At 38.7% G+C, this 27,319-nt stretch overlaps 1 protein-coding gene across 5 annotated transcripts in view; it reads right to left on the bottom strand.

Annotated features, from left to right (window-relative positions):
- The window catches only part of FGD4 (FYVE, RhoGEF and PH domain containing 4), a 133,005-nt gene that overhangs the window by 11,568 nt on the left and 94,118 nt on the right, over positions 1–27,319 (bottom strand). For all 5 annotated transcript variants that reach the window (XM_081821473.1, XM_081821474.1, XM_081821472.1 and 2 more), the window contains 8 exons: positions 21,113–21,202; positions 18,960–19,105; positions 18,135–18,291; positions 13,389–13,527; positions 10,459–10,517; positions 9,979–10,125; positions 3,693–3,865; positions 2–32 (listed from right to left, as the gene is read on the bottom strand). In XM_081821473.1, the coding sequence (XP_081677599.1) occupies positions 2–32; positions 3,693–3,865; positions 9,979–10,125; positions 10,459–10,517; positions 13,389–13,527; positions 18,135–18,291; positions 18,960–19,105; positions 21,113–21,202 (942 nt within the window). The remainder of the gene's footprint in view (position 1; positions 33–3,692; positions 3,866–9,978; positions 10,126–10,458; positions 10,518–13,388; positions 13,528–18,134; positions 18,292–18,959; positions 19,106–21,112; positions 21,203–27,319) is intronic.

Here is a 27,319-nt window from a genome sequence, read left to right as displayed (position 1 = left end):
CCTTGATCCATTCTTCTTTGTCTTGCTCAGAACTAAAACAAAACAAAATTCAAGTGAATACGAACATTAACGAGTTACACCTCATGAATAAAACTATGCTTTAATGTTGTTCCAACTTTCTGGAAAATCCAGGGATGTCTAGGAAGGAGTTACAATAAAAATTAAACAGAACTGCTGGCAATTGAACAAATACTTTTTTTTTTAAGAAAGCGGGGGAGGGGTAGAGGGGGAAAGAGAATCTTAAACAGCATCCACACCCAGTGTGGAGCCTGACTCAGGGCTCAGTCTCTCGACCCTGAGATCAGGATCTGAGCTGAAATCAAGAGTCAGATGCTTAACCAACTGAGCTACCCGGGCACCCCTGAACAAATAAATTCTTAGAGTTTTTTTTTTTTTTTTAATTTTTAAAAAAGATTTTATTTATTCATTTGAGAGCAAGCGAGCGAGCATAGGGGAGTGGGAGAGGGAGAAGCAGACTCCCCGCTGAGCAGAAAGCCCGATCTGGGGCTCAATCCCAGGACCTGGAGATCATGACCTGAGAAGGAAGGTAGATGCTTAACCACCTGAGCCACCCAGGAGCCCCTTAAACATAATGTTTTAGACCATCCACTTTAGTACACATAACTTTTGACTGGGAGAGTTATATTTAGCTTCCATTAATATATTGCCCTGATGTTAAGTTTAACAACCATCATCTAGCTCAATATGTTAGGTAAATAGGTAAATGCAAATTTAGCATTGTACCAGATATACAACTAGTCTTCCAATTCACCTTGGAAGAAAACACAGGAGGCTTTTGAAGGCTACTAGTCACAACCCATCTTAGAAAAGATTACAATTATCCCCTAGAATCTAAAATATCTTTGTAAGGCCTTAGGGGGCTATTTAACATTTCTTTGATAAACAATTTTGCTAGAAAGCTTTGGGCAATACCGTACTTAACCTATTACAGATAAAGCAAAGCAAACATTTTAGATGCTTGTAGGAAGGAAGTTTCACTATAGTCAAGTCTTCTACTTTCCTACTGAGGCAAATTTTCTTTATTTCATCTCCCATGCAGGTAGCTTATATAGTGGGTGCTGTCACAGTGTATATTAGAAAAGTCCCCTTCAGAGCTATATCTCCAACCTGGAGAATTTTGAAGAATGCCAGAAGAGTGGGCTCTGTTTGCATGTGTTTGGTAGGTTAGGGCTAAGTTTGAGTTCCAGCCTGAGCGTTGCATGCCTCGCTCCCACAGGTATCACACATGTGTGTGTGTGATCACACAGGAGCTCTGCTCCTGTGACATCATCCATCTTTCCAGCAGATTTGTTCTTGAGCATCATAATGTGCCAAGAATGCTGCTGGAGTCTGTGCCACCAAATGGAAGATTCTGCTTATTGTTCACCTGGGGATCCTTGGAACAAGAGCCTTAGTGGCGGGGTGGGGTTTCAACCTTGCCCCGCAAAAGAGATTTCTCTCTACTGCAGTGCCCTGCCTGGATAAAACAGTTCCATTGCTCTGGAATCACAGTTATTTCCTAGCTGCTTCTAGTCTTTTAAATGCAAACAAACTTGACAAGACTTTAATGCTTTTTGTTTTACTTTCTCAAGTCATGGCAGAATTTTTACTCCTCTAATTTACTTATTACTATGGGTTTTTTTTAATTCATTTAGCAATATAAAGCCATTACATAAAAAGTATACAAGACAGAATGCTTAATATTCTTTTAAATACAAAAGAGGAAGCAGAGTGTAAGAGGTCAGTCTTCAGGCTGACTCATTTAGCAAGAAAAGCAGAACCCATTTTTTTTCCAGGTGGCTTCTGAAGTGAATGATCTTTAAACATCTCCAAATATATACCCAACTTTGGGCTCCGTGTAATCCCTGTAACACTCTGATGTTCTGAGACTTTCAATGTTTGTCCTTATTCTAGAAAGAATCATAGACTAGATGAAAAGTAATCACTTAATTCAGCTCTTCAATTCACCATAGAATCATAAGTATAACTATAGCAATGAGATTAAGGGAATAAGACATTTAAGGAAAAATGACTGTGTTTTCGGTATCAATTGAAATGTATCCAATCCTGCATATTGGAACTTTACAAAGTGATTATTGCCTGTACTTAAGAAAATTCCTCAGGCATCAGCCCTATCCTGAAGAGAAAATAGGCCAACCTGCTAATGCACAGCTGGGGTTTCCATTTTGGCAACCCCCAAACCTTGATAATCTCTCTTTTGCTGTTTCAACACCTCTCTCAGGTTTGCAGATTTGGAAGTATGCTGGATTTCACAGTAGCAATGTCTTCATTCTTCTGCCATGAAGACTTCTCTGATGGTCAGAACTATTGATGAGTCCTCCCTGTTGCCAGAACCAATCGCTCAGTGAGTCAAGCACTGAGGACTCACGTCAGGAGCCTCTGAGCACAGCATAATACATTCTTCCTTCAGTTTGGTGGTTGGGGCCAAATTTCACCATGAGGTAGGAAAGCCATGCCATTCAAAGCTAAGTCCTCTACACTTTTAACTTATGCTTGAAATGCCACCTTCTAATCCATAGGAGCAGTCGCCTGGCAGCTCCCTAAGTAATGGCAGGTTCAGTATAGATTTTCTGTGGGAAATCAAAGGGCTACTTCTTCAAAATGTACCAGCCCTATCTCCCTTAACTGTAATTTCACCAATTCCCTAATTCCCTGGGCACAGATTCCTGCTAAAATGAATTATTCTCTTTTAAAAGTCTGAACTTCAAACTTTTATACAGTTACTAAGTACAAATATCCAGGATGAATTCATCTGAGCCAGCCAGAACCATATGCTATTGGTGCAAGCGAACAAAAAGGAACAGAACTGCTGAGTCTCCAGATTCTAGGGTATCAGAACCATCAGAGTCAAGACTGGTACCTAAACCCTCTGATCTGTGACCTTCTGAAGGTTCCCATATTTCACGATACGCCTTTGTAGGATAAATGGAGGACAGTCTTCTAAGGTAGATATTTCAAAACCTGACAGCACTCTATCTACGAGGTAGCTATGAGCCACTGTAGTGGTTCTCACTGTTTTTTTCTTTCCAAACATTGTTATGTTAAGCAGAGGGATGCCAGAACCCCAGCACTTCTTTCCAACTCAACAAAGCTTATAAAGAACCACCCCTTCCAGAAGTCCTGGTTTCTAGAGGCTACTATAACCCCAAATGGCCGCCTTCCTGTATCCTCCAACTGTGGCAGAATCATTGCCTTTTCTACTCTGCCTCCTCTGAAAATCCTCTCCTTCAAAGCGGCAATAAGTCACATGAATGCAGAGCCGCTGAAGGACTGACAGCTAATGCTTCAACATTTAGCATGGGATAGAAAGCATCAATAAACATTGTGCACCAAAAGGAAGGGTGGAGGGAGGAAGGGTTAGGGAGAACCCTTTCCTACAAGGCTCAAAACTCTGGCTTGAACACAACCACTTCATTCTCTGAGCACCTTGCAAATCTGAAGAGTAAATTTAATCTACTGAATTCTTACTATCTGAAAACTACTCTCTAGGCACTATGAAGGAATCAAAAAGGATAACATAATTCCTGCCTTTTAAGAGATTCTGTTTCTTATGTCCAACCAGATTCCCAGAGGTCTATAGTATTCACTTGGGAAAGATCCTCAGAATTATTCTGTCCTACAACTCATTCTGATGCTTTCGTAAAGCTGTGTGATAGGAAGGCTTCTCTCACCTGGCTTGCAGTTCCAATGTTCTCTCTTTTCCAGATACCTGGAAAGTATGTGGATATTCTTCATTGTGAGTCTCCACAATTTTCATTCCATCGATGCCAACCCTGGTTCGAACTGTGAATTTAGAGCCCACCAAGCTGAATCTTGGTACACAGTACAGCAACATGTTGTTGAACTGCAAGGACACAGAGCACACATCAGTAAATAGGAAAACAAAGAAGAAAGAAGGAAGCGACCAGTATTACAAGTAGTCCTAGACAAAAATTCCAAGGAATTCCCAGGGAATATCATACCCCCTATGTGAGCAAGATTATTTAAATACTATATTGAGATTTTTATGCTTGTATCAGAATTACCTTACTGTAACACTTATAACATATTTCCCTTTATTGGTTCATAATATTTGATACTTAAGTAAACCAATCATCATTTTGTACTATGAAGAAAATTAGTTCAATTAAAATTGTTCAGCAACAATTTATTAAGGACTTTCCATATACCAGGAATTGAAGTTCTTAACCATATAAGCTGAAGCCCTTAGGCAAGAAAATTTCTAATTGTTGTGTCTTACAAAGCAAGTCTTCAATAGCTAGTAGAGGAAATGAGTATTATTTAACAATTATTTTTGCCAGTGTGTTTAGTATTAAGTTTAAAAAAAAAAAATCAAGTTATTAGTTTAGAACATGTGGGGTTAGCACATTAAACCCTATGTAATAAACTAAGTTACTGTTTTTTATTGGCCTATATCTTAAGAATTTGTCATGTATGGATAGAAAAGTCATCTATTGGGGGTGCCTGGGTGGCTCAGTCGTTAAGTGTCTGCCTTCGGCTCGGGTCATGATCCCAGGGTCCCGGGATTGAGCCCTGCATCGGACTCCCTGCTCGGCGGGGAGCCTGCTTCTCCCTCTCCCACTGCCCCTGCTTGTGTTCCCTCTCTCGATGTGTCTCTGTCAAATAAATAAAATCTTTAAAAAAAATGAATAAAAAGTCATCTATTTTAGCAAAAAGTTTTTAAAGATCTTCTTTACCAGATTTTCTTTTAAAATGAAGGACTTTATTTTGAAACTGAATCAAATAATGTATCATGCCCCACTTCTAGCCAACAATGAACAACCCCTGCTAGTCAGAACCAAACAGTAAGTTTGGGAAGACATTTAATTCACTTTTGAACCCATTGAAACATACAAAAGGAGGAAAGGCTAAATACTTAGGTTAATTTGTAGGCGGATTCCTAAAGAAGGTCCATACTTATCTTCTTCCTCCTTCATATTTATTGTTTCTGACACTGCTTCTAGAGTTACATATATTTTTCAAAGACAAGAATAACTGGGGACTTAAACTCTGTGCACTACGTAACCTCTCATGTCTCAGGATTATTATCTATAAAAGTCACTGGTTATTCAGAGAATTAAATCCAGAAAAATGTCCTGTTCTGCCAGGTTCTGTTTGGCTCCACAGAGCCATCAAGAAGAGAGATGTGGATGGACTTTTAAAACATTTCCACCAGTTTATGTGACACTGCCCATTGTACTCATTCTGAAAGCAAATTTCTTATCAGTTGTTCCTTGTACGTTATTTTGCAAGTTCCTGTTACCAGTGTTAAAATTTCATTTCCACACTGGATACCGTAGAAATAAAAGGGTAATAAATACACTTTAGCATTTCACATTTACATTTCTAGAAGAGAACCCTAAAGACCTATCATCAACTGTCCACTGCGTTCTAAGTGTGGCAATCTCCAGCCTCACTGGAGTACATAGGATTCAGGGATTTGAAAACACTCTGAAAGGCTCTCATCACCATCCCAGTTTGCTTAAGGCAACAGCTTGCTGCTAACTGTTCCTGTTAACATTTTTTCCCTATCTTGTATGAAGGCCTTCTCAGAAGGGGATTTGGTCAAGGCTGTGAGTAGTGCTGCAGAGCAGCAACCAACATACATAAGGCTCAACTTTCTTTCTTTTTTAAAGATTTATTTATTTGACAGGGGGAGAGAGAGAGAGAGCACGTGCGAGCAGGGGCAGAGGCAGAGAGAATCCCAAACAGGCTCCATGCCCATCACGGAGCCTGACGTGGGGCTCAATCTCACGACCCTGAGATCATGACCTGAGCTGAAATCAAGAGTTGGACACTTAACCAACTGAGCCACCCAGGTGCCACAAGGCTCAACTTTCAAGATGGCAACCACCACCTCATGTTTCTGCAAACTGAGTGACAAATGTAATGTTATAGCATAAAATTTCTGAGTTATCTGATACTTGTACTTAAGTTCACTTTATAAAATTCAGCAAAGTCTTGTTATTTTATAGAAACATAGTCCATGAATATGGAAGTTCTAGGCATTTGTTTTTCGTGGTGACACTCATACAAGATGACAGACTATCTTATAAATGATATGTTTCTCTTTCCATTTTATGCTTGCAGGATTATGCTTCCCCGATTACAGATGCTTCCTAAGTGGGACTTTACACTCTAAACACTCAATAACTATTTATTAACCTTATATAATTCATATCACAATCTACTGCAAATCAATAAATACCATTTTTCTTCTTCCTAGGGGTCAAAGTAAGAGCACAAGGATATAAAATATTGTTTACAAAGCAGTAGATGCCTTCTGTTCCCTCTGTGAACCTTGCTCCTGGGGTAAAAGCCACCATCACCTTCCGTGTGGGTTTCCGCCGGTGCTCAAAGAGGAAGTCAGAACAACTGCACGACCAAGTAGATGGCTTTCCCTTTCAGTGCGGGAGATGGCTTTTTATCCATGGCCAGAAGTAGTTACAGACATGTGATCTCTGGTTGGTGGAGCAAGCTCTGAAAGTGCTAAGCTAAAAGCTAGCCCCGATTTTATTAAAAGCACAGGGGGAGTCCCCCTTCCTGATCTCCAGTGGTCCTCAATTACTTATTTCAAGGGTCTTGAAATATTTGAGTGAAACAATTCAATGTCATGTTTCACCAGAGACAATTTCATTAAAGTTTTTTTAAAGTTTGTAAAAGTACATGGTTGGAGAAAACTTCCACTGCCTGCTCTGTATTCAAAATTTAAATGAGTCAAGGGGGAAAAACTGAAATCTGTCAAGCTATAAGGAAATAAAGACGAGAACAACAAAGGGCCAAGAATAAAATCTCTTGGGTCATTCTACAGGATAATTTGGGGATATTTTTTTAAACTTTCAGATGTCAGGTGTGGTTATTTAATTTAGTCAACAGAGTATCCTGCAGTAATTGAAAAAAGCATGGTGTGGAGGCAAGCAAATGAGCAAACACGTGAAGGTCAGCTCAAGGTTGAAATCAGATTCTACATGCAATTTGGCTTTTTAGAGAAATGTAAGATCACCAGAGTAGGATACAGAAAACTAGCCCTCATTTTGTTCCTAGAGACAGAGAAAAATAAAAACGGTACTTCTGAAGTTTCTATATACAAAAAACCAAGATGCTCTATCGGAAGAAAAGCGTGTTGTGAAGAGAGTGTGTGACAAGGACAGTGCAGGGGGTGGAGGTGGGAGGCGTGCAGGGATTACTAGAATGGACCTACAGAAATGCTTCTAAGATGGTCTTCACAAGACGAATGCGGCTTTCCGGTAACTGCTGCTCTAGGACTCTGTTCTCCCGGGAGGCAATGGCAAGAGAGGTTTGATAGCTCATAATAACTGGAACAAGATGGGTCCTTTCTTCAAAGTCACTATGGCTGTATTCCCCCAAGGCTATTTGCCATCTGTCCTCCAAATAGCTACTTAATTTGGCTCTGCAACAAGGTGTTCAACCTTAAACTATTTCCAGAATAATTCTCAAATGTCAAAATTAAACCCAGGCAATTGGTTAAGACACAGAGCTAGAAGCTTAACTACTGAAACTATAATATAATCCAGAAGAGGGGAAAGGAGCACTACCTAAGCACCTAAAGGAAGGGTAAAGGCAAAGGGAAGACATTAACTCCTATGCATTTTGCCCCAAATAGTATATTAAGTATGTCTTTTTAATCTGTATTTTTGATGCTTTGACATCTTGGGGCTTTGCTGACAATGGAGGGACTTGTCCCTCTTAGGGTTACCCACTTCCTATAAGTAGTAAATGACTCACCTGCAAGCATGCCTTTCATATGGAAAGCAACCCATCCAGAGCCCAACCCCCACTGCCTCCTTTCTTGAGCTCTTCCTGGGCCAGTATTCCCCTGCCCTACCCCTCAGGGCCAGGTACCAGACAACAGCCCCAGTACCCCAGAGCCTGATGGAATTATTTAAACTAGCAAATCCTAAGCCTGTTTATGCTGCTTTGCCCATTCCTTCTCACTGAACCCACAATAAAGGCTCTTGCTCACATTTTCTGCTTGCTCCCTCTGCCCCTTAAGGACCCTGCTGCTTTCTCAGGTAACCCCCATGGTATGGCATGTCTCTCCTTTTGGGAATCTGTGAGTATAACGATGTTTCTCATGGCAACTGTCTCCTGATCTGGTGGCCTCACCACACCTGAATAACAAAACCTGTATTTCAAATAAATAGACCTCTGAACCCTGACAGGACATCATAATCCTTGCTTTACATAACCTCTGAGAGGTGAAGTACTTTTGTTGAGCTCAAATGAAGATTTTTACAGTTATATGGACAACATCTATATATTTTTTAAAATTATCGAGACGTAATTCATATAACATAAAGTTTACCCTTTTAAAATGTACAATTCGTGGTTTAATACAGCTGTAAATTGTGCAGTCATCATTACTTTCTAATTCCAGAACATTTCATGACTCCAAATGTAAACCCTCTGTCCATTTCCTCTTCCCCACTAGCCCCAGGCAACCACTACCTACATCCTGCCTCTCTGCATTTGCCTACTCTGGACATTGTATATAAATGAAATCATACAGTATGGGCTTTTGTGAATGGCTTCTTTCACTTGTCACAGTGTTTTCAAAGTTCATCCATGTAGCATGTACCAATATTCTCTTTTTTATTGACATATAACATTCCATTGCATAGATATACCACTATATCCATACATCCAAATATTTTGCCTACTACGAATAATTCTGCTGTAAACATTCATAAACATGTTTTGTGTAGACATATATTTTCAATTTTCTTTCTTTTTTTTTTAAAGATTTTATTTATTTGACAGAGAGAGACACAGCGAGAGAGGGAACACAAGCAGAGGGAGTGGGAGAGGGAGAAGCAGGCTTCCTGCGGAGCAGGGAGCCCGATGCAGGGCTCGATCCCAGGACCCTGGGATCATGACCTGAGCCAAAGGCAGATGCTTAACGACTGAGCCACCCAGGTGCCCCATCAATTTTCTTGAGTTACACAAACTTGGGAGAACAGCTAGGTAATATGGTAACCAAATGTTCTTTTTGAAAAATGAGAGATACTGAACACCCCTATGCATGATATTTAGTCCCTGTAAGTTTTCCTTGGAGGCTGTAACCAGAAAATGAAAACCTATAAGCCCCCAGTTAAACTCATACTATGGCTGGTGGGAGGACTGCCTTGCAGCACAAAGTCAGCCTCATGACCAATGTGTCTCTGTTTCTGTGACTCTAATAACAATCCTGACAATAGCTAACATTTACTGAGCTATTACTCAGTGTTACCTTATTGTTACTCCATGTTAGCTATTACTGTGATTCTTATTATACCAATAGATACAGAAAGGAACTGGAATTAACAGAGACTAAAAACATAATGGCCTGGATGCCCCAGGAAAAGCTCTTACATTTGAGATAAGCCGCAGACTAAATGTCATTTCCAGGAAGTAAAGGAACGGACAGGGACCAACTCCAGTGAAAAGGAACTACATGGCAAACTCACACACTTTTCACAGAGATATTTTAGGCACAAACTTCACAACCTTGAGGATACATTTCCTCAAATTGGAAAGATCAAAAGTGGTGATCAGAGAGAACTAGGAAGAGAACTCTGGTCAGAAAGTGGTACCCATTAGCCTATAAGAACGAAAGGAAGAGTGAATCTGAAACAAGGAAAATTTGAGAAAACATATCATACTTCCCCCACACTGATAGCTAAGATCATCATGGACAGGTTAAATTGTCTTCAGTTTTGTGTTACTAAGGTAACTGACACGTGGTAAGTACACAGAAAAATATTTTTAAAATACTTTAAGATTTGTGTCCTTGAAAGAACAAGTTTTAGTTATGAAGGAATTTCCCCTAACAGTGTTGATTAAACCAGGTCGGACAGAATTGCTTTGGTGAGGAAGCAAGGATCCTACTTTTCCAAGATGCACAGAACAACATTTATGAATTATTCTTATGTGACCGGCTCACACTATAATACTCACTAAGAAAAGGTAGCGTTCTTGTGCTGATGTGTTCCGAGCAGCTAGTTTGAGGATCTGTCCCTCTTTTATTAGTTCATTTGAAGGATTTACAATGTCTTCTTCCTCTCCCAACATCTCATAAATCTCTAAGAGTTTCTTTAGGTTCTCCTAGGAAATTAAAACAAAACACAGCAAGACCAAATAAAGGGAGGTTTTACCTTAGTGGCTTTAATAAATACCATGACCTTAGCTAAAATCTGGATAGTTCAGAAGGGACTGGGACTAAGCATAAATTTGGTATAAAATGTGTCAGTTATGAGCAAATTGAAACCTAGGAGAAGAGGGGAGAGGATTATTCCATGTAACACTAAACATTTAATAAAGAATCTTTTTTGTTCATCAGTATCAATTTGTTTTTGTCCAAACCTGCAGATAATATTAGGTTATGTTACTGACAATTATCTAACTAGAAGATTCCCATCTCCTTTGAAAAACACTTACCATTTTTCTTATTGCACTATTAGAATGGCTTGCTGCTGTAGATATAATTTCAAGTGATTCTAAATGGGAAAAAAGAAAATTAAATAAATGTGTTTTGTTTTTTCTATGCTACTAAAGAGCTGAATAACATATACTACAATAAGAAGAAATTCGAGACCATTGACCACATCTGACACCAAAAGCAGGGGCAATTTCCATTTACAAAACAGATACTTTAACAAGTTGATTTGTAAGCAGATTACTTGGAACATGAAGGACATTTCCCTGTAAATAAGTCATACACAACTATACAGATGACCTATATAATGAACCTTCAAAATTAACAAATACATGTACACTAGACTGGTACAAGGCACTTTGCCAGACACTTTCATATATATTATGTCGCTTCATTCTTTTTTTTTTTTTTTTAAGATTTTATTTATTTATTTGACAGGGAGAGGCACAGTGAGAGAGGGAACACAAGCAGGGGGAGTGGGAGAGGGAGAAGCAGGCCTCCCGCCGAGCAGGGAGCCCGATGCGGGACTCGATCCCAGGACCCTGGGATCATGACCTGAGTCGAAGGCAGACGCCTAACGACTGAGCCACCCAGGCACCCCTATGTTGCTTCATTCTTACACAACCTCGAATGGAGAGTCCATGAGCCAGCTCCACTTGGCAGATGAAACAAATGGCAAGTGATGTGGCTTGGTTAAAGTCACACAACTATGATACTGTGGGGCCACACTGGGACACCTACATCTTCTGGTTCAAAGTTCTACAACATTTCAGCAGGAATACTGTTTAATGAGCAAATTAACCACCAAGCATAACCAACTTTCTTTGGGAAAACACACTCACAGTTCTAGTCTTGGTCAGGTGAGGGGGAATCCACTGATGCCAATGCTGATGGAAGGTTTTGTTGCTGAGCAGGTGGTGGGAGAGATGGAAATGGGCACCATCTGGTAAGGGCAAGGTAGGAGTTCCAGCACCGCTGGTGAAGAGCTGTGGAGGCTGAGGCCTCCTGCTGGATCAACCCCAGGGAATGCTCTCAATCCTAAATCATGACCTGCTCTTTCTTTTCTATCTTATGAATACTGGCCTGATTAATTCCGTTACCGCAACAACCTCATTACTTCTAGACCAAATACTCTGTCTTCTTTGTTCCATGGCTGAACAGAATGCACTTTTGTTGCATCCTCCTCTACTTTGGGTCTCTAAAAGCACCTCTGTGATTTCCTTACAATTTTAGTTTAAGGAGCAGTGGGCAACCAAAGAGAGTAATAAAATAAAATACCCTACAGCGTTGTTAACCTTCTCATTGTTGACACTGCCAGCTTAGGGCAAGTCTAAGTCTTTGAGTATAGAAGAAACTGAATCTTTATTTAGACTTTGGAGGACTATCCTGACGGGGGCAATTCTGTGCATTCCCTACAGGATCCAAGGTAGAGGGAGACAGAAATAAAATAACCTGAGATCAGCAGTTGGAGTAGCAGTGGTGATCCCACCTTCAGTCCTACCACTAGTTCTGCCACCAAAACCAGCCATGCAGCCCAGATGAGTGGGAAGTGGGCATGAAGTGGAAAGTGGAAAAAGTCAAGTCAGGATAATTCTAAACTGTAAAGGGGGAAAGGGAAGTAGAGAAGTTCCTGTGGTCGTTGACTCACTTGGGTGGTAGGAGAAATGTATCAGAGAAAGCCTCTGTTAAAAAAAAAGACCCAGGCTGCCAAGACGAAAGACTGTATTCTGTGTTCCTCATCTCTTACCAGGGTACACTTATAATAAAGACAAGATATTACTAGCAAAGTACCAATGTTTCAAGATTGTACAGCAGCATAGTTAGTTCTTGACACTAAGCCATTTCTATCTCTTAAACTTGTATTCTACCCTTCAGTTACTTGATTTATTTTTTTTTAATTAAAAAAAATTTTTTTTTAAAGTAAGCTATACACCCAAAGTGGGACTTGAACTCATGACCCCTAGACCAAGAGTCACATGTTCTTTTGGCTGGGCCAGCCAGCTGCCCCCTTATAAATTTTTTTTTTTTTAAAGTAAACTATACACCCAATGAGGGGCTTGAACTTATGACCCCTAGGATCAAGAGTCATATGCTTTGATATTTTTTTTAAAAAGTACATAAGAGGGGCGCCTGGGTGGCTCAGTTGTTGGGCGTCTGCCTTCAGCTCAGGTCATGATCTCAGGGTCCTGGGATCGAGCCCCGCGTCGGGCTCCCTGCTCGGAGGGAGGCCTGCTTCTCCCTCTCCCACCACCCCTGCTTGTATTCTCTCTCTCCCTGCTTGTGTTCCCTCTCTCGCTGTGTCGCTCTCTGTCAAATAAATAAATAAAATCTTTAAAAAAAAAAAAAGTACATGAGAAAGCTAAAGTATTGAAACTCCTGAGCCTTAAAAAAACCCATTCGTTAAGCTCTAAAGAAAAAATAGAAAACAACTAGAAGAACGGGAGTAAAATTTTCCCGGGAAAATGTTAACTGACACTACAAAGCATCATTTTCTCTTCTCTTTTAGGGTAGGTAGAGCCAACTTAGCTTAGGTTATTTTTACACAGTAAATGTCATTTTAGCTCTCTTGGTATGCATCAACCTATCTAATTAACCAGCAGCACCAGTAATTCTGAATGGTTGTATTCTTCCTGTGAGAAGGTAATTGTGTATTGCTATTCCAGATGTCTCTAAGACTATAGTTTCAGATTTCTGAGTTAATGATTAACGTGAAATCAGCATGAGAAATATGATTTGCATTGCTCTAAACCTGTGATTTGGGCTCAGAAGGGCTTGCCTAATTGAGATGTTGATGACAATTTCCAGTGAGGTTATTTTTTGGCAGCAATATTTTACTAAATTGGCTGTGAGATATATCTTGCTCTTTAACCACAAGGCTGCCAGGTCACTTGATTACCCCACAATAGAAAGGGGGCGGGAGAGAAGCATTTACTTTTAGCATCATTCCAGTCGGGAGAATCAGAGGGCAATTTCCTTAGGTAGTCCTTCAGGAGCATCTCATACCGGGGAATCCGCTGAACAGGTTCTAGCATGTGATGCTGCAAAGTCAAGCTCCCACAGATCTTCTGTTTCTACAATGAGAAAGGTTTTTGAAGAAAGATTTAAAAATGAAATTGGCCCATCTAAAAACTCACTGTCATACAGAACTTTCATCAAGGACAGTATTTCCCTACAAAGTGTGGTCTGTGGACACTTGCATTAGATCGATCTAAGGCACTATTAAAAATGCAAATTCTGAACCCTTTCCCAATCTCTGAGGCTAAGGCCTGCGAACACGCATTTTAAAATATCCCAGATTCTTACAACATTAAAGTTTGAGGCCCACCAATCTAGTCTAAGAACAGAAAAAAAAATCAAGCAGAATTTTAAGGAAGAAAATTCCAGATTGCTGGTAACCACTTCAATTAGTCACTAGGAGGGTTTATGTGGTCACATTATTGAATCATACTCCAGAGATTTTTAAAAGATGCATATATTTAATGAGGTTCACAAGCACAACAGTATTACATGACTTTGGACTCAGCAGAAACTATTTAATAATAAGGCTACCATAAATGTCATTTCTTTTGAACTTAAAAAGACTCCACATAGAAGAATGACAAGATCTGAGCATCTTATTATCTCTCACAAAATTTTAGTTTTTCATTAGGCCATGCCAGTCTTTTCCATTAGAAACTGAACTCTGTAAATAGATCTCCTTTTCTTACAGCAAAATTGAGTCTATAGCCCTTATTTTTAATAAACTGTTAACATAAGACAGGGAAAAGATTATTTGAAAAATAAGATGTGTTCTTGTTCATATTAAACAAATGAAGAATCCCATTAAAATACTTATTGAACTCATACCATGATCAAGGCACTGTCAGGTATAAAAGTTGTATTAAGACATGATGTTTGCATTCAAAGCAAACAAGAAACTAAAGCCTTCACAGACAAGAGAGCATTGGACGTGAACTCTGATGAGGGCAGACTCTGGTGGGAAGGGAAGACAACCAAGGGACAAGTGCCCAAAGAGGGACCATGGAGAACAGGCCAATGGCAGTGGGAACACACACACACACACACACACACACACACACACACACACAGGGGATGAGGAAGAAAAGGTAATCTGGGGTAATAAGTCAAGCTGAGTTTAGACTTGCTTCATCAAATGCAGGTTTTCATGCAGGAGAGTAGTATCATTAGATCTGAGATGTATTAAGATTAACTTACTGCAGTGTGGCTTTAGGGAGATGTGGGGAAATTCGTTTGGAAGTTATGGTGTAGACCAGGAAAAAAATGTATAAAGAGCCTGAAATCAACATGGAAGCTGAAGAAATAATAGCTTTCCTTACTACAGTATAAAATACTAATGATATAAGTTTAGTCATTTCATTTGACTTTCTCCAAAAAATCTATTGTATATGTGTATAGGAAACATATATATTATTATATATTATATGTATAGGAAATATAGGAAAATATTACTGATCTCCACATTTTTACATGAAGAAACTGTGGCTCAGAGAAGTTAGAGTCTTCTGAAGTCCAGTGACTAAGCGGCCGAATGTTAAACTTAGTTGGTTGATTCCCAATGCACTATGACAGTTTAGAGGTAGGAAAAGATTAGAAACAATGACCCTAGAGGCATCTGTAGGACATGATGGCTAAAGGCCCAGGAACATGAGGGTGTGAAGGCCAAGAAGAACGCGAGGAGTCAATCAACCCTGTACTCTGTCCACATCACAGTTTAAGCCAAAGGGGCTAGTAAAAGAATCAAAGGAGCCAGAGTTCAGAAAGGTAGATGAGTGCTTAATCGTGAGAGAAGAAAAAGGAAAAAAGTGAATGGAAAGAGGCAGGACTTTTGTCTATGGCTGAGGGAGGAGACTGGCAAAATCCTCCCTGGAAAAAGCAACTAGAAAGCTGGATAAAACTGATAAAACAACCATTTCAGCCATCTGGAAATTGACCAAAGGCACAGAACAATCTGAAAAGCATTTATGCTTCAAAAACTGTTGACCTTTGGGTAAGAACAGTGAGAATTTGTGGCATTCTGGCCTGGGGTCCCACCCATTCCTCCCCTAGCAAATGAAGATTCAATGACTGGAAGGTTCAATTTGGGTGGGACTGGCTGTGAGGACTAGCAGCGTCTCTGCTAAAGTTGAGAGGGCTCATTAGATTTGGAGTGGTGGGCAATGCACACATCCAGCAACACTGTCAGTGAAAGTGAAGGTGGGCAAGTGGGGAAGACCAATGGCTCTACTAGCCTGAAGCTGTGGTTGGAGGTGGGAGGTTAGATAATAATATTCTTGGCTAAGGCTGTGTGAATGATCAGCAGAGAGAGATGAGAGCTTAAGCCAGCACACCCTCTGGGCCACCCTGAGGCTATGAACATGCAGACAGGAGATGTAAAAGGGTCCAGTGGACTTGAAAATGGTCTGATCTTTAAATGCGTTCCCCTATGCATAGGTCCATCAGGAGGAGACAGTTTACTGGCTCTAGGTAGTTTAGTCATCTCTGTTCAATAACTGTTTGACCCTTAACCTACACAGACAGAGGGGCAATGCCTAGAAAGCTGGGATCACATATACACACACACGAATATTAAACCATATGCTGAGTAGAGACATTGGCAACTGCACACCAGAGGAGAGACAGATTTTATAGATTGAGTCTAAGCAAGTTACTAAACAAACAAAATTAACCAAAACCTCTTTCAGTGGGGGAAATCAGAATCCAGAGTTGCCACAATAGGTTATCTAAAATGTCCAATATTCAGCAAAAAAATATGAGACATTCAAAGACATAGTAAGCTGTTACTATTTACTAAACTGAAAAAAGGCAATCAAAAGAAATTGTCTATGAACACAGATACTGGATGTACCTGGCAAAGACTTCAATGTAGCTATTATAAAAATGTTCAAAGAATGAAAGGAAATTGTATTTGAAAAACATGAAAAGTATAATAACAATGAATGCACAAATAGCACTTTCCAAGGAGGAAACAGGCATTATAAAAAGGACCAATGGAATTTCTGGAGTTGAAAAGCACAAGAGCTGAGATGAAAAATGCACCACTGGGACGCGACAGCAGATTCCAGATGGCAGGAGAAAAAAAAAAATCAATGAACTCAAAGAAAGATTAATAGAAATGATACAATCTGAAGAATAGAAAAAAGACTGAAGAAAAATGAATCATCTCAGAAACTTGTAGAATAACAAGAATACCAACATACGTGTAATTGGAGTAAATTATTTGAAGAAATAATGGCTGAAAACTTCTCAAATTGATTAAAAAACCCTACACATCTAAAAAATTCAACCCTAAGCAAGATAAATATAGAAAGAGTCACATTTGACACATCTTATTCAAATTGTTGAAAGACAAAAGCAAAGAGATAAATTTGAAAACAGCAAGAGAAAAACAATTCATCACATACAGGAAATATCAATACAGTTCCTAACTTCCCATATAAAACAATAGAGGACAGAGCACAATGAAATGACATGCATTTTGCTGAAACAAAACAAAACAAAACTATTAACCAAGAATTCTGTATCCAGCAATACAATTCAATAGTGAAAAAAATATAAGGATATTCCCAGATAAACAAAGACCAAGAAAATTTGTTGCTATCCAATCTCTGCCTTATGAGAAACACATCATTTTATGTGGAAAGGAACTTACTTCAGAAATGATAAATATATGGGTTAATACATTTATAGATATATTTTCTTATATCCTCCCTTCTTCCAAAGACAAAATTATATAAAATAATAATTATATCACTGTATTACTGGATTTAAAACCTACAAGGGGAATATATAGGAGACTAAAAGCACAGGGCATGGAGGAACAGAGCTACAATGGAGCAAAATGCCTGTATTTTACCAGAATTAAGGTTAGTATTAATCTGAAGTAGACTGTGATAAATTAAGATGCATATTATAATTCCCCCAACAAATAGTAGGAAAAAAATGAAAAACATTTTTAAAATTTAGAGGAATTGAAATGGTAAAATAAGAAATATTTATATAGCACAAAAGAAAACAGAGGAGCAGCAGAATCCCCACCCAAAAATCCTATGTGATCCAAAGAATTCCTTTTTGATTTTTTAAACTTTATCAAATAATACGTTATTAACAACTTTGACTAGAGAATCAAATAGAAATTACTACGGTGTTATTAAAGTGTATTATCCAGGTTTGGTGAAATTGGAAAAAAAAAAAATCAGGACACATATATAAAGTGACACACACACACACCCCCCCAGAATAATAATGTTTGCAGAATGTCAGGGTTTATGGCAATCATTCTTTATATTCATTTATATATTCATTCCATCATCTCAACCTCCGAAAGAAAGCAAGAGAAGCATAGACATGAATGGGAACTCACTTTATAAATTTATGTGGATCTTTACAAAAGCTAGACTCAAAAGCAAACAGACTTTATTGCTCAGCACATAGCATGTGCTCAATAAATATGTTAATTTTGCAGAGATGATTTTTGCATAATTCAGAATAGCATGGAATTTGGCAGTCTCCGACAGATGTCTCAATTTAGAAGACCAGTGCTCTAACCCCTGAGATATAGGGCCTCACAAGATGTCTCAATCTGAACTTTAGATCTAGAAGACCTTACGATTTCTATGGAAAAACTAATTCATAGCCTTGAACAAAAGGGTCCAATTACCTGAATTTCTTCAACTACTGATTTGAACTGGGGAACACGCTCGGTCATGTTTTTAACCAATTCCATAGCGTTATCAAATCCCTTCACATATTCTCCATACATCTTAAGGAATGGTGCCAATTTCTGAAGGATGTCACCAATTCTAGGGGTTGTTTCCCTGTACAAAACACAGAAACAGGTCATTAAGATTTCTTAGAGAGTAAGTGAATTAACAGGACTCCAAATGAAGTGATCACTTTCTACACACTCCCTGTGCTTCATCAGACCCACCTTGCCATGAGATGGGTAGAGAATGAAGCAGCACCTTTTTAGAGGGAGTTTAGGAATGACATAGTAAAGAGACATGCTATGGAGTTTTTAAAGCTCCAGATTACCCCTGATATCTCATCTCCACTAATCAAAAGATAGTTTGGAGAGCAGAGATGAAATCCTTTTCAACCAAAGCTAAAAATGTACCACAACTCCTTATCAGTGGTCTTTACAGTAAAAATTTAACTCAAATGTTTGGCTATAGCTCTGTGTAGCATTATTGTTTCAATTTATTTATTTATTTATTTTTTTAAAGATTTTATTTATTTATTTGCGAGAGAGAATGAGAGACAGAGAGCATGAGAGGGAGGAGGGTCAGAGGGAGAAGCAGACTCCCCACTGAGCAGGGAGCCCGATGCGGGACTCGATCCCGGGACTCCAGGATCATGACCTGAGCCGAAGGCAGTCGCTTAACCAACTGAGCCACCCAGGCGCCCTTGTTTCAATTTAAAAGCAAATAACGCAGCACCTAATGTGACTGCCTTAGACATATCATTTGCCATCTACTCCTCTTACCATTCTTGCATTCGTTTTTCCAGCTCTGGCAATAGGAATTTACTATGGAAGGCATTTATTGATGAAATATTAGAAAAGATTTTATTCACCATCTCTGCTGGAAATGAGCCTCGATTTGCTTCTTCTAATAATTTGCAGTAAAATACCTGAATAAGAGAATAAAGCAAACATTACTTTAACTTTATTGGTTACCACCTAGCACTGTGCTGGGCATATAGTGGGCTCTTAGTAACTTTCGTTGAATCAATGAAAAGGTTCATGGTTCAAGAAATAAATCATTTTTGAAATGTCTGAATATATGCTTTGATTGAGAAGAACCAGGAATTAGAATTAGAAACCTTGACTCTAACCTAGGCTATGCATCTATTTGGAGGATGTTAACCTTTTCTATGCCAGAGAATTTCCAAGTGAGGTAAAGGGATTTACTCCTATCTATAAGTAGAAGTAAGAGAGATGGAAAGCTTAACATACAACAATTGTGGTACATTTCACTCCTCTTTATGTTTTGAATGACTTTGACGGCACGTGTATCATATTGCCCTTTACTGTAATTTGTTGGCATAAATCTCATTTTCCCTATTAAAACCTGTATGCCCCCTTGGGGAGGGAGGCCATCACAGTTTAGTTCCCACAGTAGAACAGGTGCTTAATAAATATCTGGTCAATGGATAAATAAAAGAATTTCAGTTCACAGATGTTTTCTTGCTTTTAAGTAAGTAATAATGCATGATAACTTGAACACTTACAAGAGGATAAAAAGATCTCCTGTACATAATAATGAGTATCTTAAAAACAATTTTTAAAAAAATTGCAGTCTTAGCTATACTCCACTAGGGCTACTATACCTCTTAATTGCCATTCTGTTAAATGTAGGCAGAAGGAGGTCTGTTCCTTCATAATGTCCAGATGGTTGTTAATTTTCTAAATTCACCTCCACTGCATTTTCTTGGGAGGCAAAAAGAACACAAAATTATGTCCTTAGAGACTCCAACAGAAAGGATATTAATTAAGACTCTAAAATTCTAAAAGGTCAGCAATAGCAGCTGACAAGCTAATACGGCTAAAATAATAAAGAAGAACAAAAACCAAAAACCCACAAAACCTGGTAAGAGGAAAAGACATGTCTCCATGATGGGAATACCTAACATTTCAGGTCTGTAATCCCCATGAGGAAAAAAATTGTTTCGAAGGTACAAACTCAACATGAATTGATGGACTTACAGTGAAATTCTTTGGAAAGTGAGTATTTAAGTCACAAACTCGTTATTTCAAAGAACAGAATGCTTAATCTGATCCCTTAAGGCTCACTCTAACAGGGCCAGAGTTCACTCTAGGAACCGACGATAAGGAGGTATAATACCCAGGATGGCGTGTTCCCATGAAGTTCCAGTTTTCCGATGGCAGAAGTGGGACAATTCTTCTTATAATTAACACTCAAACATGGCAACTTTCTCTTCTAATAAGAGAAGTCTACATTAACAATCTACCAATTACCTTGTTCTTTTATCATTAAAACAATATTAAGAGGCCTTAGTTTTCAAGTGTTCTTATGACGCATTTTAAAACTTTCTTTGTAAACGTATGTGTATTTCAAACGAGAGGCTCCGTGATGAGAGTACAAAATGTGAAAAAGTAGGATGTCATTACCAACAAATATTGACTATGCAACTTTACACCAGGCACTGTATTAGATGTCTCCTACAAGTTTGAACAAGTGAACGCTCAAAATTCTTCTGGCCCTAATACTCCATTAATTCAGATGACTCACATGGGGCTGAAGAGTGCATGAGACAAATAGAATCAGTGACATATTCACGTACGAATTAGAATCACCAATCTCTTATTTAGATGATAATGGTAACATGGCTCTAGGATCATAACAAATGGTCAAGAAACATACTAGTGTTTAGTGTTAAAAGATACACATAAAGGCATTTTGTGACTCACAGAGAGTCCTTGAATCTGCTCTTTATGAATTGAAAACCCTTTGTGTCTAGTGAATTCACTGACAAAGCTAAAAATCCTAAAGATTTCCTTGAAGAAAAAGCTTTCACTGGCTAAAAAGTCATGCCCTTCTTATAGTTCCTAAAACCCCTTGATTACTAAAAATGATGTACAATGCCAAAAAATAACCCTGAAAGGGAAAATCTTACCTGATCTAAGAGGTCAAGTCGGTTGACATAAGCTCTTTCTGTAAGCAAAAGTTCGTTGGCTATTTTGTGAAGCTTTTGCTCATTAGTTTCCTAAAAATACAACAGATGTTCACATATTAGGAAATAAAGCCTGGACATATTTTTCAAGTAATAAACACCTTATCAGATGGTCAAAACAGTTTTCTCAAGCTTCTCAGGTACCCAATTCATTTCAGCCATGAAGGGCCATCCAACCAGAAATGAACAAAATTAAAATAATCTTCTAGATTTAACTTAGAACATCTTTAGCCTCTGTCAAAATTAACACTCTCATCTTTGTTCTTAAAACACCTTTTATCTTTCTTAGATACTGTATTTGGCTCATTTTCTCCCTGCCTCTCTCAGGCCACTCTTTAGCCATGATTTCATAATTCTCTCAGATACCTTGTCTAATTATTAGCTCTATGTACCCAACTTTTTGCCTTTTTAAAAAATGTTAGGGAAAATTCCAATCACATATGAGTAAACAGTAAAATGAACCAGTACGTATCCGTTACTAAGATTCAACAGCTATCAACTCATTGTTAATCTTGTTTCATCAATCCTCCCCTCCCTCTACCCATATTATCTTAAATACAAACACTTTATTATTCCCTCAGTGTATGTTTACTTAGCCCTTAAATATATTTGTATAGCTTTGCTAGTTCCATGAGAATGGGAACACTTTTTTTCTCGCTAACTTGGTAACTCTCTCTTGTCTTCAATAAAATACTGGCATTCAATAAAATATTGCTGAATGCATGAATGAGTAGCAATAACACAAACCTAACTATTGTTGGACTTTTATTACCACTTTGACATGCTGTCAGTGTAAGACCAAACTCATCTTTTCAGGAAAACCTCTCTCTTACCACCTCCCACCCTACCCCATGCCACCCTACCCCACCAGAACTTTACCAGCCTGATGATGGTTCCATCCCTTTCCAGTTACCTGGCTTTGGCATCTTGAATCTCTCTAAACTTAGTTCCCTACCACAAAATCCAGCTGCTATGAGCTCCTACTCATATTATATCATTAGCATCCATCCTTTAAGTTTTCATCCCTGCCACCCGGTTTTGCTCATACCATATGTCAAGCCCAGCCAATCAATAGCTCCCAGTTGATCTGATTCTACCATTTTTTGGCTAATCAGACCCACCTTGCATGCTGTTGTATGGCAATCTTTCTAACTCTGCTTTGCCAAGATCATTCTACTTTCCATAGAAGCAAAACTTCCAACAGTCCTCTTTTCACCAGCAGGATAAAATCCAGACTCTGTGTATCATTCAGGGTTGTTCAAATCTCATCTCTACTCATTGTCTCAGACTTCTTTCCCGTTGTATCTTTGCAGGCACCCTTCCCTCCAAACACACCAATCTAATGCACCGTTATAAAACATGTCCATGGCCATTCCCAAACTTTTCTTCTTTCCATTCTCTCTGCATGGCATACATTTTTTTTTTTTTAAGATTTTATTTATTTATTTGACAGAGACACAGCGAGAGAGGGAACACAAGCAGGGGGTGTGGGAGAGGGAGAAGCAGGCTTCCCATGGAGCAGGGAGCCTGATGTGGGGCTTGATCCCAAGACCCTCGGATCATGACCTGAGCTGAAGGCAGACGCTTAACGACTAAGCCACCCAGGCACCCCCATGGCATACATTCTTGCTTTATCTCTTTAGGTGTTTAAGACTTACTTTTTTTTTTTTTTGGATGGCCTGCTGAATTTCCATTCTTTGTCCATGGAGCCTTCTTCAACTATCCAAAGCTCTTGGGTTTGGTGCTATTAGAACTCATTTTCTATTTTATACCTAAACATCTTTTTGTTGAGAAATTTCTACCTAGGTATTTGCTGAAGTATCCTTTTCATTCTAGGCAAGTACGAAGCATAGTAAGGGTTTAGTAAAAACTAATAGGAAAGCAGAACAAAGTATATTTTAAACCAGTGTCTAATTTGTGCAAAGGCTACATTTTAAACTATGTATAAAATCCTATTCAGCTGTAGGAATGCTTCATTGTGTTCAGCATATGAGGTCTACTTTTATGCTTTATGCAGTATCTGTTCTAATGTGAAAAGTTATCATTTTGCTTCTTACAGCAGCACTGAAATGAGGTATTTTTACGTGAAATCTTCAGGTAAAGTAATGTAATACTGTTTAAATATTTGTGGTCTCAAAAATACTGAAATAAGAACTATGTAGTCATTAAATTCCACAGTTAGCCAAGGTTTTGGTTAAACAACAAATTCAGGGTAAAGTATTAGCATTATCGTTTGCCTGTTTGACATCCTTTCCCTCCATTTCCTAATGATACCCAGATTTGTTCAGAGCATCTATCTTACTACAATGTAGCCTTTCCTTTGGAGAAACTACCCTCATTCCCCAGATCAAAATTAGGCCCTGACTGGTGTAATGATCAAGAATACAGTGACTGGTTCAGGCGCCAATGAAACATGAGGCTATATGCACTGGGGCTCCCTCCTCTCGGCCCCACCCCTCTCTCCTATCACAAGCTCCTGTTAATAGATCTGCCCTTTTCCAGAATGTTGTGTAAATGGAATCACACAGTATGTGCCTTTTGAGTCTTGCCTCTTCCAATTCTCAAAATGCATTTGAGATACATCCTTGTTGTCATTAGTATTAGTGGCTTGCTCTTTCCAAGCCCTTATTCTAATAGTGGTACTACTGTATCTTTTTGACTTACTCACACACTTTCCTATGCTCTGATTCTGGTTTGACAAATAACTCTAAAGAAAACCACCCAGCAAAATTTGTGCCGTGATAAAATGATACATCTCTTATGAGTCAGAGAATGCATTAACCAACAGGTCATACTGGTTGTTATTGCTATGCAGTGAAGTCACTCCTGAGGTCTTCCACATCCTACAGGATCTTAAATAGGAAGCTTATAATAAACAATCTTTTGCTGACTCTAAATCATACTTCAGCTGAACTTGGCAAGTTGTAGGTATCCTGGTCATAATTTGCAAAATCCAAGGGAGATGCCAGGAGTTATTAGCAAAAGCTGTGTCCTTCCACACAGATGGGCTTCTAATGTCAGGACCCTGACCTTGCCAAAACCAACACAAAGATAAGCAAAAGTAAACTTGCTGACATTCAATTTAAACACTCACATATAGGTGTATGAAAAGTTACTAGGGATTTTTGTGGTGGAGGTGAGGAAATCACTGACCCAAACAACAATTTCACCAGAAGAACAGCTAACACTTATTCACTGATTGCTTGTTATGCACAAGACACTGTTATATTTTACATAAATTGACTAATCCTTATAATAACTCTATAGAATAGATACATTACTCCTGTTTTATAGGCAGCACACACATACAAAAGACAAAATTCCAAGGCTCAGAAAGGCCAGGTGATTTGCCCCAAGTCACACAGTTAAAAGGTAACCAAAGCAGATTCCAATCATATAGGAGAGCATGGGACTTTACGTCATGGTCAGTAAACCCTTCGCTCTCTCTCTAACTCTTCTCTGTAACAAGAAACAAGACTAATAAGTGCCTACAAGGGATACAGACTAAGAAAATACAAACTATCCACTTGAAAACGAAATGGGATATCTACTAGGCATTTTAATTTACACATTCTTTCTCTAATATAAATTCTATTTATAGCAGGCTTCTCAGCATTCTAGTAATTATCAGGTATTAAAAATTCAGTCATATTTGATGTAATGATATGATAGCTTCTAACTTTTTTCTTTTTTTAAAGATTTTAGGGGAGACTGGGTGGCTCAGTCATTAAGCTTCTGCCTCCGGCTCGGGTCATGATCCCAGGGTCCTGGGATCGAGCCCCGCATCAGGCTCCCTGCTCAGCGGGAAGCCTGCTTCTCCCTCTCCCACTCCCCCTGCTTGTGTTCCTGTTCTCGCTTTCTCTTGCTCTGTCAAATAAATAAATAAATACAATCTTTAAAAAGAAATTTATTTGAGAGACAGCAGGAGTGGGGTGAGGGGCAGAGGGAGAGGGAGAAGCGGACGCCTTGCTGAGCAGAGTGCCCAAAGTAGGGCTTGATCTCAGGACCCTGAGATCATGACGTGAGCCAACAGCAGAGGCTTAACTGAGTGAGCCACCCAGGCGCTCCTGATGGCTTCTAACTTTAAAAAATTAGTTACTGAAACTCATCTGTGAGTACATTTAGGGAGAAATACATGATCCGTCTGCATGCATGGGTCTCTACTACTCTATCAGACTTGTGCTTAAATAACAAACCTGTTCTAAAATTACTGATACACTGGGGATATAGCACGGTATTTTTTTAAAATAGAAAGTTAAATAGGTCAAGTTATAGAATATTGTCTCTTATTATTTGCCACTTCAAAACTATATAACCCCTACTTTGTGCTTAGCACTTTACTAAGAAGTCATATACTCTTTAGATTCTTTGGAAAACAGTAATGGCTACACAATATTGATTTAATAAAAAATCCTGTTTGCCTCTATTGGAACCTAATACACAGACTTCACTTCTAAAAATAACAAATATGCTATTAGAAAAGCATCTTACCTTTGATATTCCTCTATAAAATAAACAGATTTTTTTCACTTGCAAATGAAAACTATGTCCTATATTGAAAGCTGATTCTCAGAGTACTGCCTCAAACAAAAATACAATAGAGTATGTCTAAACAATCCCAAATGAAAAGGCAAGATGTACGCCTCTTACAGTAAAAGATTACACAATTTACTTTCCTCTGCTTCTCTCTTACTTCTCTCTGCACAATGAACTTGCACACGTCCAGTAACCTTTCAGCAGAGATCCGCTCCATTCCCACTAGGTCAGGTTCAGCCTGGTGGTGAGTCACTGTGCCCACTGGCTCATGAATGTGCTGCACTGTCAGTTCTGCCTCCCCACTTACAGATGTCACCAGCTCCTGCAGCTCTTTTCAGACCTTTTGGCATGACTCTTCCATATGGCAGGAGCCCAGACAAAGAGCCCCCACTGCAGCTCACAGACTTCATTTACTGGGTAGGCAGAAAATGTTTGTGTGGAGCCAGTGATTCATCTTCAGTGCCATACGCACTGCCACATGCCTCAAAACCACCAAGCAGGGGAGCAGATATTTTGGAAAGAACTTCATAAAGGTTCATCAAGAATTAGAGTTTCTTAGAAGATGCTTTAAAGGCAATGCCTTCAGTTACATAAAAATGAATCAGATATTGATATCATGCTTTACTACTCTTCAATTATGCTTTTTAACTTTTCAGTACATGTTCCCATGATTTCATTTTAAACAGGAAGAATTTTTTTTTCTAAATACATTGAATCAAAACTGCTCTTTCCATATATTCATTAAAGGTTATATTTAAAATAATATGTACATAAGTTATTGGGTTTTATAGGACCAGAATGAATGTTTCTAGGTTCTGGAAGTTTCTACCCAATTAATTAAATTCTTTCATGGAGAAGGCAGATGTGGCTTTGTATGAATACATATGTTTCTGCTTTCCCTGAAGTCCATTCTTTCATAACAAGATGAGTCAACTTAGGGAATAAACACTTGATTCTGTACCACAATTCATGAGATGCATCAACATTTTGATAGGTCATTTTTAATGTCTTCCTAGACATTAAAGTCTTCTATATGGCTCCAGGTGATAATTTAAAATGAGATCACAATGATATTTGAATGTCACATAATTGGCCTATCATCTCAAAAAGCATCTTAAAGTCTCTAACTTGTCTTGACACCATCATTCCAATATTCCAGAACTGTATACATTTTTTTCTCATTATACTAAAGAACAGGGAAGTCAAGGGAGGCTATCACAAGTGAGAGACAATGACAGCCCCACCATTTAGAGAGTACTTACTGTGTGCTAGGCACTACAGTATGTGCTTCACATGAATTATCTAGTGGAATCCTACTAATATCCTGTGAAGCAGGTTATCATTATCCTCTCATTTTATAGATGAGGAAGCAGTGTCTTAATGAGGATGGGTAATCTGCCCCAAATCATATAGCTAGGAAGTGACTGAGCCAGGATTCAAATTTTGGTCTGTGAAAATAAAGTTCTTGCTTTGTTACAGCTCTTTAAGAGAAGTCCCTGTGGATTTGTGTGACAAGAAAATGAGAAGGTAAGGGAATAAAATACAGATTTTGTGTTCAATTAAGATCATGTAGTAATGCCATAAGGAAGGTCACATGGTCTCAGGGAAGATTTG

The sequence above is a fragment of the Leptonychotes weddellii genome, chromosome 5, assembly GCF_054177405.1.
Source record: "Leptonychotes weddellii isolate Sample4059 chromosome 5, ASM5417740v2, whole genome shotgun sequence".
Taxonomy (NCBI): Eukaryota; Metazoa; Chordata; class Mammalia; order Carnivora; family Phocidae; genus Leptonychotes; species Leptonychotes weddellii.
Note: the sequence above shows the minus strand (reverse complement) of the source record. Positions and strands in the feature narration are given on the sequence as shown.